We start from the raw sequence: 16,123 nt of genomic DNA on the forward strand, positions 1-16,123 counted from the left end.
GAATTCTCTTAGCTCTGACATAATCCACTCACAAATACACAGAACACTGTTCTGACCGCGGCTGACGCTTGCAACGTATTTACATTGGACAGGTGCTGTTCGTGGTGAAGTACAACAGCGCAACCTGCAGGATCGGCTTGCATCTGCATGTATGTTCAAGCATGAATTTCCCCCCGCGTTTCCATACTTTCGTCCAATCCTTCTGGCTTGAGGCGTTTGCTGAAGGCAGATCAAAGGTAAGGCGAAACTTTCTCGGCGTTACAGAGGATGGGAGGATGGACACTCAGTCAAATGCACGTGTCTTCTGACGTATATTATTTCATGGGTCTTCTAATTATACAGAATGGTAAGCAGCAGAAATTCGAGCGTGTTCCAATAGATTGTTTGATGTAGTGGATGTAAGAATTTAGGAAACGGATGACAGCATGTTAGTGGGAAAAGGTGTAATAAAAAGTCAATAGTCTTCAAATGGCCGGCCGCGGTGGCCAAGCGGTTCTAGGCGCTTCAGTCCGGAACCACGCGACTGCTACGGTCGCAGGTCCGAATCCTGCCTCGGGCATCCATGTGTGTGATGTCCTTAGGTTAGTTAAGTTTACGCAGTTCTAAGTTCTAGGGGACTGATGACCTCAGATGTTAAGTCCCATAGTGCTCAGAGCCGTTTGAACCATTTAGCCTTCAAACTACCACGTTAGATCACAATGAATTGTTGAAGTGTATTGAATTATATTTCTCGACTGAAAAAATTCATTAAATCGCAGTGTGTAATATTGTTTGACAAATGATAATGTCAGACTAAGATGTATACCACTGTTAGTACGTAAAACTAAATGAGAAGTACAAGATGAAAAAGGTATTGGCTTACTCAATGGGTTGTTCAATTAATATGCATAACGGGCCAGACAGTGTTATGTTTTGTACCAGCTTTCACTGCTTAGACTCCATCCACCTCAACGTCTCCGCCAAGATCCTCCTAGTATGCTTGAGCATATCTCAGCTAGAAACCATACATCATACGATACTAATTAACACAGGCCTTCGAGATGACAGAATATGCTGAAAGAAGGGGCACTTTTTGACCAGTTACAAACCAAGTGCATGTATATATCGCATAAAAATGTTTGAAATTACCTACGAAATTTCTACCATTCCCATGTTATCTCTCGCTTTAAGCAAGTTATTATCGAAAAGTCATGAAATACGGGATGAAAATTGCTGGCAAACAGATTTCTTTACAACAGATGCTAATAATGCCAATTAAATCAAACTTTCGAGAAGGTGTCATAAATATTATTTTGCGAATACATAGAAGGCAATTTTCGTTTCCATTTGCTCAGGAAAAAAAAGGCGATATTCTATTCATGTGGTAGTAATATCGCCACTGATCTCTCTTAAACAACCACCAACCTATTCATGATACGCTGTAGGTGAAGCTCAGGGTAGTTTCGACAAGGCCTCCCGAATCTATCTATTACACTTCTACAACCAGAGCTTAAGCTCTGTCTTCAGTAAACTTGATGTCAAGGGAACTATAAACACTAGCATTCCTTCCTTCTGTTACACGCAACACATTGCGAAATACCAACACGTTGGACGAAAATAGAGCGCTACAGATATACAACTCACGAACTCTTTCGTTGAAAAGTTTAACGCTCTAGTTTCTCACAATCAACAACAGATAGCAGGAGCTGTGCGATAAGTACTCAAGCTGTAATGAAAGCAATAGACAAGATAGAGATATCTGCTCGAAGCTCCGGAAACACCATAGCGTGTCGACGATTTCTGAGGCGACTCATTTTAGACACTCCAGCCTAATTCGTCCACAATACGGCTTGTGGATAACATGAATGCAGCTTTAACAATAGTGCTGTAAGGTGCTGCTTTCTGAAGCGCTATCGCGCCTACAGTGACTATCTAGGGCTGCGTTCAGCCAGTCGCGCATCTCAGAAGCCTTTGTCATCGTCAGAGTCTCAGCCACTGTCATCCTTGCCTGTAATCTGTGTCGCCGCAGCCCCTGCCGCACCTTGCCGGCGTCCGCCTCCGGTGTTGAGTGGTTCGAGGTCAATATTTGACTGCAGTTCTGACGACCTTAGATTTCAACCAGGCGTTTGACCGGGTCTATGATTCTTTCTTTACTGCTGTCCTCCGCCGTATGGGTTATCCAGAAGCTATCGTCGAGGTGGTTACCCGCCTCCTGCGTGGAGCGATATCCCGGGTGCTGTATAATGGTAGGCGCACACAACCTATCCTGATCAGGTGCTGAATGCGACAGAGGTGCCCCCTGTCGGCGCCACTGTATGCCTTCGCCGTAGAACCATTTTTATGTGGTCTGCGACAGCGACTGACGTAGATGTCACCAAGTGCTGCACCCCCTAAGCGGACGATTTTGCCCTTTGCCTACGAACTGCCGACGATACCCGTTTGCTTGGGTGGCGACCTATGAAGAGGTGTCGGACAGCTCTCTTAAAGTACGTAAGTCGCTAGCAATGTCTATCGGTACACGCCTTCCTCAGGGGAAAGTCCATTCGCTCAACGTGACTGATACGCTGTCTTGGCATCGACTTTACTGCTGACCTGTTTCGTACTATGGCGCTCAACTGCAGACGCCTGCAGCAACGGATGAGGATTGGTCTTACTGAACATCGCCTCCGCTCCCTTGACCTCCTGCGACGTGCGCACTTTGTCAATACATAGCACCGCGGATCCCTCACGCGGCGCAGACTCTTCCGATCCTGCAAATGCTGGCTCGCCCCATGTTAGCTGCAATGGTTTCCTTTGTTAGTCAGGGGATGAGCTTTGAAGTCCGCTATGAGTCCCTCACCCTTCCCCAGGCTCGGGGGGGAGTGAGTCTTTAGCATGTTCCAGATAGAGCTCGGGCCCTGTCTGTCAGTTCACAGTCGGTGACTTGGCGGCGTTGCCCTACGTGGCTCACCAGCTTATTGCTTGACGCATATGCCACGGCCTCCTTCTATCACATCGGACTCTCTGTCTCTCTCTCTTTGTTTTTTTTTTTTTTGTTGAGAAGAGGTATATTTCTGTATTCCTGCCTCTTTGCCACTTGTGCGCTTGTTGTCGACAAAAGTGGTCTACACTGAGATGCGACTGGCCCGCGCTGCCAGTGTGACTGAAGTACCCACACTCTAGGTGGGGCAATATACTGCGGGCGATGAAAGCCCCTTTTCTTGACACTACTGCACGCTCCGTATGGTATGTCACTGTCAACGGGAAACTACCCATCTCGTCTCCATCAAGTTCACCTCTCCAAATCTCCGTTTTGCTTGGTAGGCCTGGTACCGGACACAGATGATTGTTGCTTCTTCTGTGGCCCAACAGTAGATGTCTGGCACCTGGTCCGGTGAATTCTGGCCTTCCTCACACGTACCGTTCCTGACCGAACTGCACTGCACATGATGTTGTTCCCGGATGACGTACACTACCTGCAGAGGAAGACTCACTCTGTAAATTGGTTCTGTGGCCTTGCAGTTCAATATCTTTTTGCAATTGGCGAAAAGAACGTTTTCGATTTCTGGACGTACACGACGGAACGACATTGTGCCATTGTCTGCAATCCAAAGTACAGGCAATACTTTTCCAACTTCTTTTGGAGTGCTTTCTACTACCCGCCATGTAATTGGAATGTTCCCGCAATGAGAAGCAGCGCTGACCTGATATACTATTTTTCGATTTTCTATATGATCTCTAATGGTATTCCGTTTTATTTTCTAGAAGATGTGCATAGATTTCTCCACAGCTACGAGCGGTTTCATGGACTCCACTCCATGGTAAAAAAAATTTGTTACATCCATTTGATACCCTCTCTCTCCCATTTCTTCCCTAGTTTCTTAGATTATGTAGAATTATCGGGATAGGCGTAGTTAAAGGCCAGCCAACGCTTGAAGTGGCACAGGTATTACTATTTTAGGGTCCAAAGTGCTCGTGCCAAAAAGGCCTTTTTTGTGTAGGTTCCTTTATAATCAGGAAAGTGAGAGGGTAAAGAAAATAGAGTGGTCAGCCCCGCGGAATGCCATGCAAGGTGGCCCGGGTTCGATTCCCGGCTGAATATCATTGAGCATAGTTCTCTGTTATCTAGATCAAGTAAAGACATTATAATAGAATCCACTGCATTAATTATTAATTCATATTTATTTACGGTGTCTTTATTAGTGACTAATTCTAGCCAACGGGTAGACAATTTGACTCCAGGATTGCAGTTAGAACTCATTATTTGCAGCGAGTTAGCCGCTGGGGATGAAAGCAGACATGTGTGGCTCGACCCTGCGGTATTATCGAGCTATCCTTTTTAAGCCGAGCCGTGCATAGTCCAGTTCTCTAAGGCAAGAGCAACATCGGGCAAAGTCGCAATTGGTTTGCTCGTATGGAATGGTGGTGAGAGAGCAATTACTCAACACAATATCCCATTAGGTAACGTCGAAAGTTCGGAGACGACAATTACTTGTATAGCATGACACTGTACCCTGTCATAAGACAGCATCTGCGAGGCAATGTCTTGTGGGTAATAACATTCCTGAAACTGAATGGCTTGTCCACAGTCTCGACCTGATCCCAGTGGATCAATTTTGGGTTAAGTTAGAACGTCGACTCCGCTCCAGACCCCAACATTCAATGTCACTATCTTCTCTAGTATCTCTTCTTGAAGAAGAATAGGCTGCCATTGCTCCACAGACATCCAGACACATCACTGAAAGTGTACCCAGCGGAGTTCAAGCCGTCGTACAGACAAAGAATAGATTCACGCCATATTAATGTCCACTAATAGCTGTCTGGACACTTTTGCTCACGCAGTGTGCCTATATAAGAAGGAAACAATTATCTTATTTTTAACGAGGTGTCTGAAACTAGCAAGCGTGACAGTGCTATAGCCTCCTGGTAATGTTTCCCAGGTGAGGAATTTGGATGCATATAGGATTGGTAAGGAAGCGTAATGAGGGGGGATGCGATGTGAATATTGGGAAATGTCAAGAGGTTGGGTGTAGTGCTAGGAGGCGAGCAGGATTGCTGTCTGCAGCGAGAGTGTAAACTGGAACCTGCATCTGGAAATGAAACAGATAGGTTAGTCTGTAGTTGGTAGGATGAGCCTATTTCATGATTTATTTCATGTTTTGGAAGGGAAAGTCCACTGACTTTCCTCTGGGAAGGACCCACAGATTGGGGACAAGTTAGGAATTTGGATCGTATTGATACAGGAGCCATGATGCTCAAGGACTGTGAGTAAAATGCATCGCTAGGAACAGATTTTGCGAGATACGTAGGACTGACATAGGTATTCTAGTTTTTGAAAAGATTTAGGATCTCTTATGAGCCAGTGGTGAGAAATTTCTGGGACTGTTTCATTTCGATCAATCTCTGTTTTCTAAAATGTGTGTGACAGGTGTCACACTCCACGACCCAATATTTGCTGGTAATGTCACATAAGCAACGCATGAATCACTAACTCACCGGATAAAATGTTACCTACCCTCTTATATGAACATACTGGTGGCTTTGGAGCGCTGTAGATTGTACAGAACCGGTACCTGGCAGTCATGTGACTCTCCACCCTCGACAGAGGAAGTAAGTCATAGAGCAGTGTGTGTGTCTCAGACGGTTGTATGGAATCAGCACAGTTAGCTGGATCGACACGAAGACATGACAAAATGACAGAAACAAGCTGTCGTGTTTGCACATATCCATGGCCACACCGTGGATGCTGTTACGCGATTTTCTGGTTATCAACGCGGGCTGTACAACGCGTCTACAGAAAACGGTGCACCAATCGCAGCTATGTAACATTGCGTAAGAACTGTGATCGTAAAAACAATCTAACCGACAGGATTGTCACTCTTTCTCAATGACAATGTCAATGAGTGCTCGTTCATCTCCTCTAGTATCCGAACTATCACTGCGAAGGGAACTGTACTGCAACGGACGTTGTTTATCTTGTGAAAGACCATTACTCATAGGGGCACAGATGCTCGCGCATCTTCAGTGCTCCAACTACCATAGAAACTGGACAGTAGCCGACTGGAGGTGTATAGTAGGGTTCTCTACAACAGGATTTTGCCTCTTTTAAAATGATGCAAAGTGTCGAGAGCACAGACGGTCCTGTCTGGTGGTTAACTTGCAGTACACAGAAGTTATAATACCGACTGCAAGTGGTACTTTGGCGGTTTTGGGTGTTTTTACTACCATGACTTGGGCCCACTCATTCAGTTTACCATGAATATGAACCAGGACATTAAATTGAACATTCTAGGTGACGCTCTTCCAGGCTAACACTTAGGCATCATATAGTGTAAATTACACTACTTGCCATTAAAATTGCTACACCACGAAGATGACGTACTACAGACGCGAAATTTAACCGATACGAAGAAGATGCTGTGATATGCAAATGATTAGCTTTTCAGATCATCCACACAAGGTTGGCGTCAGTGGCGACACCTACAACGTGCTGACATGAGGAAAAATTCCAACCGATTTACCATACACAAACAGCAGTTGACCGGCATTGCCTGGTGAAACGTTGTTGTGATGCCTCGTGTAAGGAGGAGAAATGCGTACCATCACGTTTCCTCTTTAATAAAGGTCGGATTATAGCCTATCGCTATTGCGGTTTATCGTATCGCGACATTGCTGCTCGCGCTGATCGAGATCCAATTGTGTTAGCAGAATATGGAGTCGGTTGGTTCAGGAGGGTAATACGGAATGCCGTGCTGGATCCCGACGGCCTCGTATCACTAACAGCTGAGATGACAGACATATTATCTGCGGAGCTGTAACGGATAATGCAGCCACGTCGCGATCCCTGTGTCAGCAGTTGGGGACGTTTGTAAGACAACAAACATCTGCACGAACAGTTCGACGACGTTTGCAGGAACATGGACTATCAGCTCGGAGACTATGGCTGCATCACAGACAGGAGCGCCTGCGATGGTGTATTCAACGACGAACCTGGGTGCACGAATGGCAAAACGTCAAGTTTTCGGATGAATCCAGGTTCTGTTTACAGCATCATTATGGTCGCATCCGTGTTTGGTGACATCGCGGTGAACGTAGACTGGAAGTGCGTTTTCGTCATCGCCATATTGACCTATCACCTGGTGTAATGGTATGGGGTGCCATTGGTTACACGTCTCGGTCTCCTCTTGTTCGCATTGACGGCACTTTGAACAGTGGACGTTACATTTTAGATGTGTTACGACCCGTGGCTATACCCTTCATTCCATCCCTGCGAAACCCTACATTTCACAGGATAATGCATGGCCACATGTTGCAGGTCCTGTACGGGCCTTTCTGGATACAGAAAATGTTCGACTGTTGCCCTGGCCAGCACATTCTCCAGATCTCTCACAAATTGAAAATGTCTGGTCAATGGTGGCAGAGCAACTGGCTCGTCACATTACGCCAGTCACAACTCATGATGGCCGGCCGGTGTGGCAGTGCAGTTCTAGGCGCTTCAGTCTGGAACCGCGTTACCTCTACGGTCGCAGGTTCGAATCCTGCCTCGGACATGGATGTGTGTGATATCCTTAAGTTAGTTAGGTTTAAGTAGTTGTAAGATCTAGGGGACTGATGACCACAGATGTTTAGTCCCATAGTGCTCACAGCCATTTGCACCATTTGAACTACTCACGATGAACTTTGGTATCGTGTTGAAGCTGCATAGGCAGCTGTACCAGTACACGCCATCCAAGCTCTGTTTGACTCAATGCCGAAGCTGCAAGGGCAGCTGTACCTGTACACGCCATCCAAGCTCTGTTTGACTCAATGCCCAGGCGTATCAGGGCTGTTATTATGGCCAGAGGTGGTTGTTCTGGGTACTGATTTCTCAGGATCTATGCACCCAAATTGCGTGAAAATTTAATCAGATGTCAGTTCTAGTATAATACACTCCTGGAAATTGAAATAAGAACACCGTGAATTCATTGTCCCAGGAAGGGGAAACTTTATTGACACATTCCTGGGGTCAGATACATCACATGATCACACTGACAGAACCACAGTCACATAGACACCGGCAACAGAGCATGCACAATGTCGGCACTAGTACAGTGTATATCCACCTTTCGCAGCAATGCAAGCTGCTATTCTCCCATGGAGACGATCGTAGAGATGCTGGATGTAGTCCTGTGGAACGGCTCGCCATGCCACCTGGCGCCTCAGTTGGACCAGCGTTCGTGCTGGACGTGCAGACCGCGTGAGACGACGCTTCATCCAGTCCCAAACATGCTCAATGGGGGACAGATCCGGAGATCTTGCTGGCCAGGGTAGTTGACTTACACCTTCTAGAGCACGTTGGCTGGCACGGGATACATGCGGACGTGCATTGTCCTGTTGGAACAGCAAGTTCCCTTGCCGGTCTAGGAATGGTAGAACGATGGGTTCGATGACGGTTTGGATGTAACGTGCACTATTCAGTGTCCCCTCGACGATCACCAGAGGTGTACGGCCAGTGTAGGAGATCGCTCCCCACACCATGATGCCGGGTGTTGGCCCTGTGTGTCTCGGTCGTATGCAGTCCTGATTGTGGCGCTCACCTGCACGGCGCCAAACACGCATACGACCATCATTGGCACCAAGGCAGAAGCGACTCTCATCGCTGAAGACGACGCGTCTCCATTCGTCCCTCCATTCACGCCTGTCGCGACACCACTGGAGGCGGGCTGCACGATGTTGGGGCGTGAGCGGAAGACGGCCGAACGGTGTGCGGGACCGTAGCCCAGCTTCATGGAGACGGTTGCGAATGGTCCTCGCCGATACCCCAGGAGCAACAGTGTCCCTAATTTGCTGGGAAGTGGCGGTGCGGTCCCCTACGGCACTGCGTAGGATCCTACGGTCTTGGCGTGCATCCGTGCGTCACTGCGGTCCGGTCCCAGGTCGACGGGCACGTGCACCTTCCGCCGACCACTGGCGACAACATCGATGTACTGTGGAGACCTCACGCCCCAAGTGTTGAGCAATTCGGCGGTACGTCCACCCGGCCTCCCGCATGCCCACTATACGCCCTCGCTCAGAGTCCGTCAACTGCACATACGGTTCACGTCCACGCTGTCGCGGCATGCTACCAGTGTTAAAGACTGCGATGGAGCTCCGTATGCCACGGCAAAGTGGCTGACACTGACGTCGGCGGTGCACAAATGCTGCGCAGCTAGCGCCATTCGACGGCCAACACCGCAGTTCCTGGTATGTCCGCTGTGCTGTGCGTTGGATCATTGCTTGTACAGCCCTCTCGCAGTGTCCGGAGCAAGTATGGTGGGTCTGACACACCGGTGTCAATGTGTTCTTTTTTCCATTTCCAGGAGTGTATATTCGTCCAATGAATACCCGTTTATTATCTGCATTTCTTCTTGGTGTAGCAATTTTGATGGCCAGTAGTGGACCTGAGCTCAATCTCAAAGTAAGTGTCTGGAAATATGTGTAACATCTTCATGATGAGTATGCTGTGGACACTCCTGACTTCCAAGGTGACAACATCCGTATTCAGAGAGCTGCTCACACACATTCCTGGTTTTTTACGAACATTCGGGCTCCCATCACACTGCGGCTGGCAGACTAAACACCCCCTCTTAATCTCACTGAGAGTGTATGGGGCTGTTTGTAACAGCGGGTGAAATTTAGCAATAAAATCCCCGTAATTTGGAAGTTTTACGGGATGTAATTGCCAATGAGAACTCGGGCTGGATATGGCTCAGCTGAAGAAGCTCGCGGACTCCCTTCCCTGCGGAACTGAAGCCATTATCAAGGCTTAAGTGGCGGTGTGCTACACGGCCTCAGCGTGGTGTCTCTAGAGGGGTACTAGTGCCTTGCAAGGCGTGCTTAGTAGGGAGGGCTCGAGACCTGGTAGCGCACGCTGGCGTGCCGCAGCGCGTGCACGTTGTCGTAGAGCGCGAACTGCCCGCTGGCCACCCGGCGCACGGCGTGGTCCGCGTCGCGCACCAGCTGGAACCGCCTGCCCACGCGCTGGCTCGCGGCGTCCAGGGCCGTCTCGAAGAACTCGCGCTGCTGCTCGCTCCAGCCGCCGACGGCGATCGCGCTGGCCGCCAGCTGCTCCATCGTGTCGATGGTCACCCTGCGGACAGACGTCCAAAGCGCTGCCGACTCGCGCCGTGTCATCAAGGTTATGTTGTTGTTGTTGTCGTGGTCTTCAGTCCTGAGACTGGTTTGATGCAGCTCTCCCTGCTACTCTATCCTGTGCAAGCTTCTTCATCTCCCAGTACCTACTGCAAATTACATCCTTTAGAATCTGCTCAGTGTATTCATCTCTTGGTCTCCCTCTACGGTTTTTACCCTCCACGCTGCCCTCCAATGCTAAATTTGAGATCCTCTGATGCCTCAGAACATGTCCTACCAACCGGTCCCTTCTTCTTGTCAAGTTGTGACACAAACTCCTCTTCTCCCCAAGTCTATTCAATACCTCCTCATTATGTGATCTACCCATCTAATCTTCAGCATTCTTCTGTAGCACCACATTTCGAAAGCTTCTATTCTCTTCTTGTCCAAACTACTTATCGTCCATGTTTCACTTCCATACATGGCTACACTCCACACAAATACTTTCAGAAACGACTTCCTGACCCTTAAATCTATACTCGATGTTAACAAATTTCTCTTCTTCAGAAACGCTTTCCTTGCCATTGCCAGTCTACATTTTATATCCTCTCTACTTCGACCATCGTCAGTTATTCTCCTCCCCAAACAGCAAAACTCCTTTATTACTTTAAGTGTCTCATTTCCTAATCTAATTCCCTCAGCGCCACCCGACTTAATTCGACTACATTCCATTATCCTCGTTTTGCTTTTGTTGATGTTCATCTTACACCCTGCTTTCAAGACACTGTCCATTCCGTTCAACTTTTTTTCCAAGTCCTTTGCTGTCTCTGACAGAATTACAGTGTCATCGGCGAACCTCAAAGCTTTTATTTTAAAAATGGTTCAAATGGTTCTGAGCACTATAGGAGTTAACATCTGAGGTCATCAGTCCCCTAGAACTCAGAACAACTTAAACCTAATCAACCTAAGGACATCACACACATCCATGCCCGAGGCAGGACTCGAACCTGCGACCGTAGCGGTCTCGCGGTTGTAGACTGAAGCACCTAGAACCGCTCGGCCACACTGGCCGGCGCAAAGTTTTTATTTCATCTCCACGGATTTTAATACCTACTCCGAATTTTTCTTTTGTTTCCTTCACTGATTGTTCAATATACAGATTGAATAACATCGGGGAGAGGCTACAACCCTGTCTCACTCCTTTCCCAACCACTGCCTCGCTTTCGTGCCCCTCGACTCTTATAACTACCATCTGGTCTCTGTACAAATTGTAAATAGGCTTTCGCTCCCTGTATTTTACCCCTGCCACCTTTAGAATTTGAAAGAGAGTATTCCAGTCAACATTGTCAAAATCTTTCTCAGAGTCTACAAATGATGGAAACGTAGGTTTGCCTCTCCTTAATCTTTCTTCTAAGATAAGTCGTAAGGTCAGTAATGCCTCAAGAAGGCCGAAACTTAGCCCGGACATCAATTCGAGATACTTATAATAGATTCCACAACAAAATTTTGTCTCGAAACCTTGCAGAAACTCCAAAGAGATTCTGGACACATGTAAAGTATGCTAGCGGCAAGACAAAATCAATGCCTTAGCTTCGCTGTAGCTATGGAAATAATATCGAGGACGGTGTTGCTAAAGCAGAGTTACTAAGCATAGCCTCCTGAAATTCCTTCACTCAAAGATGCTTAAGATGGGATTTCTATGCCGCGTTTGACGCCATGAGGCAGCCGTTGTGCGTCTGACTTAGTGCGACTGACGCATATCTGGCCATTCCTATAGAGCGGCGGCCGCACAGCGTTTAATAGAGTTGCGCAACACGATACTTTTTCTCGATTCGATTCCTACGATTCAGTCTTACATTGCGAATCGATTTCTACTATTCGTTCACGATTCTTTCACGATTCATTCTAGTTTGCGATGGCACGATTATTACGGAACGCAAAAAGGTCTACATCTTACTCACAGATGGCAGGACATGTTTGAAATTGTCAATGGGATTAGAATCGAACTGTGTAATGATAAGATATGCCAGAAATAGTTTATTTATGAGTAGAAGTGTGACTCTCGATTTATACCCGTAATGCCTTAATTGATGAAAGGTCACGTTTGATTTGATTGCATCTATTGTTTTATTTCAGTATGCCAGGAAAGAGAAGTCGATTTGTGCGAAAGGTGGTGCAAAATTACGTGGTATGCCAGTTTGGTTGTGTGGATTGAACGTATCTAACTACAGACGTCTGTTTTATTGTAAAAAAGTCTAGCAGTGAGGCAGACGTGGTTTGGCTCATATCATCCTATGTTTTTCTGTGCTAAGATGTCTTTCCAGGTCCACATGACCCTTGTAATTCATAACGCAGCTCACAGCCCTCCCTCACAGCAAATTTAGCTTAACTTTCATTTCCTCTAAATACAAAGCATAGGTATTCTGCTTTTAATTTGTCTGAGAACTTGCCGCTGTCACTACTATTTACGTGAGAAGACGACATACGTCTAAACAGTAGGATTCAATCGTATACAGCGACATTACTTCACTAAAATTTAATATGAATCTGAACACGATAACATTCGAAAACTCGAACTTTAAATTATTAATTAAAAAGCTTTTGTTTAAAGACGGTATTACACGGCGATCCGCCAAGAAAGGTATTGGTTAGAGAGCCTATATTTTCTCTATATAGGCTCTGTAATATTGGTCCAGTGCGACAGCCATTTACTGGCAGCACTGGTGGAACTAACAGAATTAGCAAATTACCAGTGAAGTAATGTCGCTGTATACGATTGTGGCTGATGGTAGCGACAGTAAATGGAAAATGCCTTTACTCTCGTTCCCGTCAGCCACTGCCAAGTGTCAGCTTGGTTTTCACGAGTAATATTACGGCCCACGAACTTCGTTTGTTCGTTCCGAGCTTCCTTTGTTCACAGTTCAGACGCATCCTCCACTTAACTGCCATCTGGCGGTCGTAATCATTCGGCACGGCATGATTCGGAAGTTGCCTTCGAAGCATAGCGTACTAAGAATCGATGAATCGAAGGAACTTGGAATCGTCACGACTCGGAAACACGCAATCGTTCTTACGATTCTTTTGAACGACGATTCGTCCGTGTCACGATTCGATTCTTACGATTCTTTACTTAGAGTCGTTCAAATGAACGACTCATTCACGAATCGCCAAAACTCTAGTGTTTAGTTGATCTGCTGCGTCTGTGCCGAAAGGATGATTTGGCGCGATTTGTTGTTTTATCTAATGTCAGAAGACGTTGAAGATGAAGGAATTCAGCCTGAGCTATGTGAGAGAAATGCTGAAACACATCTGATGTTGGGTCATATGGGAAAGAAGGTGGCAGTGGAATTTTTTATAAAAGTAATATCGGGAAAATGTTTTGAAGTGGTAAGATGTTTCCTCCGCTAACAAAGCTGCCGGATTCGGACGTAGTAGTGCCATATGTATTTGTAGGCGACGAGGCATCTCGATTACATCCAAACAGAATGAAACCTTTCTCTCCTCGAGTTGCTAGTACGTACTGACCCAAAAAAGCTATTTTTAACTACCGTCTTTGACGAGCTCGTAGAGTTTCTGAAAATGCCTTCGCTCTGTTAAGTCAAGTATTTCGCATATTTTATTCTCCGATCAGTCTGAAGCCAGAAGCGACTGATAATTTGATTATTGTTGCTTGCTGTTTACACAATTTACTTAGAGATACATTCTTAGAGAAAAATAACGAGCCTCATTTTGAATTAAACAGAAGTGAACCACTACCTACTGAAAATCTTGGAGCATTTGCAAGGAGTGGCGGTTATGCAGATGCTGATGGATTTTCTGTGCGAGATTCATTTACAGAATACTTCAACAGCGGAGCAGGTGCAGGGATGACACCGTGGCAAAGTGATCACGTTAGCAGAATTAAGTAGGCTTTGAACTCCCTAGCGTTACTGAATTATCTTTAAAAATTTGTACGCACATTACAATAAATTGAACTTTTCTGACATACATCAGCTTTTGGTTTTCACTCTGTGTACACTTCATTATTATTATTACTATAACTGATTATTATGTGGGACGATAATACGCATTCTTGTTTATTAAAATATGCAGTATTTGCCTGGCAAATAAGTAATAAACATTATGAAGAAACAGAAAGTATATAGTACTTTTCTTATTTGTTCTTTCCACAAATTCCGCCATCTCTCTCCAAGCATTATTCTTCACAGTTTGGTCCTTGTATACTGATAACGATACATCGTAGATACAAGGAAATTTAGAAACCATTTCTACCAGTTTCTCATCTTCCACCACTATGAACAGTACTTTTCCCTCGGCATGCTGTGGTGTTCTCCTTTGCGGGTGCGTCCAGACTGCTCTCAGACCGGCTGGGCCGATTCTGCATGCAGCTGACGCAACATGGGACACAGTCCCGTTTAACACCATCTGTAGCAGTACCGTGAGGCAGACGCACAAGGGCGGCCGCATGCGTCAGACGCTGCATAGGAATCCTACCTTAAAGTTCCTGCTCTCCAACGTAATATCATAGAAGTGGAAATTTCAATGGGAAGTCCCATAGGTGGGAGAGTTTTTACATCCCTAATCTCGTTTATTCCCAACAATTTCGAATTTGCACAAGACCAGACACAACGTGCTGCAGGCACGGGTTTTAGTGTCAGTTGCTTTCCCCGCAGACAGCTTCTAAGAGGGTGAATCAAATGAAAACCTTAAATTTTTTTTTAAACATATTTTTTTAATATATTTTTAATATTTTTTAAAATATTATCTATTCGCCCTAACCGCCGTCTGCTTCACGTCTGCTGTGCAGCGAGCTACCTTAATTTAAGTATTAACTGTATTTTTCTTACTTGTCACTTCTTCTTCTGCGTGTTTTTGCTTTTAGGAAGCTTTAATAGTCGAGTGCTATTAAGTGTTCCATAGATCTCGTGTTTGTTTTGAATACAGTCAGAGAGTCCCTTTAGTCAGCCATAGTGCTAGTAGTGCTAGTGTTTGTTTTGAATACAGTCCAGAGACAGGTAGTGCTATTTTCCTTGTTTTCTACAAGGAGTGGTTAGCAATCACACTTTAGTCAATAATCAACCGCCTTTAGTGAATTAGCAGTCTATTTAAAAGTTTATTAACACTCTATAGTAAATTGACTTCTTAGGATGGATAGGATGTGTGGCTGCTGTGTACGGACGCAGGAGGAGCTGGCCACTCTTCGCAAACAGCTGAGCGTGTTGATGGCCGCGATCAGCCGTCTTCAGGCTGCTGCCTCGGAGTGTAGCGGCAGTGGGGAGTCTGGTGCGTCGCAAGGTACACCCCAGGTGTTACATGCTTCACCCACTGTCCCTGCTGTTGAGACATCTTCGCGGGTACCGGGCGCGGTTGGGCCACCCTCTCCCCAAGGGGAGTGGCGGGTTCAGCGGCGTTCGCGGCGCACGAGGCGGAGGGTCAATGTGGAGGCTGGCCGTGTGGCATCGCCCGCTCTGCCTGTGAGTGGACATGTGGCTGCTCCTTCAGCAAGGTCCGAGCAGGCACATGGGGGGAGGGGTTTATTAGTTATTGGGAGCTCCAACGTTAGGCGGGTGATGGAGCCCCTTAGGGAAATAGCGGAAAGGTCGGGGAAGAAGGCCAGTGTTCACTCTGTCTGCTTGCCGGGGGGTCTCATCCGAGACGTGGAGGAGGCCCTACCGGCGGCGATAGAGAGCACTGGGTGCACCCGACTGCAAATTGTTGCTCATGTCGGCACCAATGACTCCTGCCGTCTGGGTTCAGAGGTCATCCTCAGTTCGTACAGGCGGCTGGCGGAGTTGGTGAAGGCGGAAAGCCTCGCTCGCGGGGTGGAATCAGAGCTAACTATTTGTAGTATCGTTCCCAGAACCGATCGCGGTCCTCTGGTTTGGAGCCGAGTGGAAGGCTTAAACCAGAGGCTCAGACGATTCTGCGGAGAGCTGGGGTGCAAATTTCTCGACCTCCGCTATCGGGTGGAGAAATGTAGGGTCCCCCTGAATAGGTCAGGCGTGCACTACACGCCGGAAGCGGCTACGAGGGTAGCGGAGTACGTGTGGAGTGCACATGGGGTTTTTTTAGGTTA

The 16,123-nt window shown here is 46.8% G+C and overlaps 1 protein-coding gene across 1 annotated transcript in view; it reads right to left on the reverse strand.

Annotated features, from left to right (window-relative positions):
* The window catches only part of LOC126341660 (glutamate receptor ionotropic, delta-2-like), a 161,706-nt gene that overhangs the window by 80,017 nt on the left and 65,566 nt on the right, over positions 1-16,123 (reverse strand). The window contains exon 7 of the mRNA XM_050001793.1: positions 9,835-10,066. Coding sequence (XP_049857750.1) covers positions 9,835-10,066 — 232 coding nt within the window. The remainder of the gene's footprint in view (positions 1-9,834; positions 10,067-16,123) is intronic.

This window comes from Schistocerca gregaria, chromosome 1 (assembly GCF_023897955.1).
Source record: "Schistocerca gregaria isolate iqSchGreg1 chromosome 1, iqSchGreg1.2, whole genome shotgun sequence".
NCBI classification, from domain to species: Eukaryota; Metazoa; Arthropoda; class Insecta; order Orthoptera; family Acrididae; genus Schistocerca; species Schistocerca gregaria.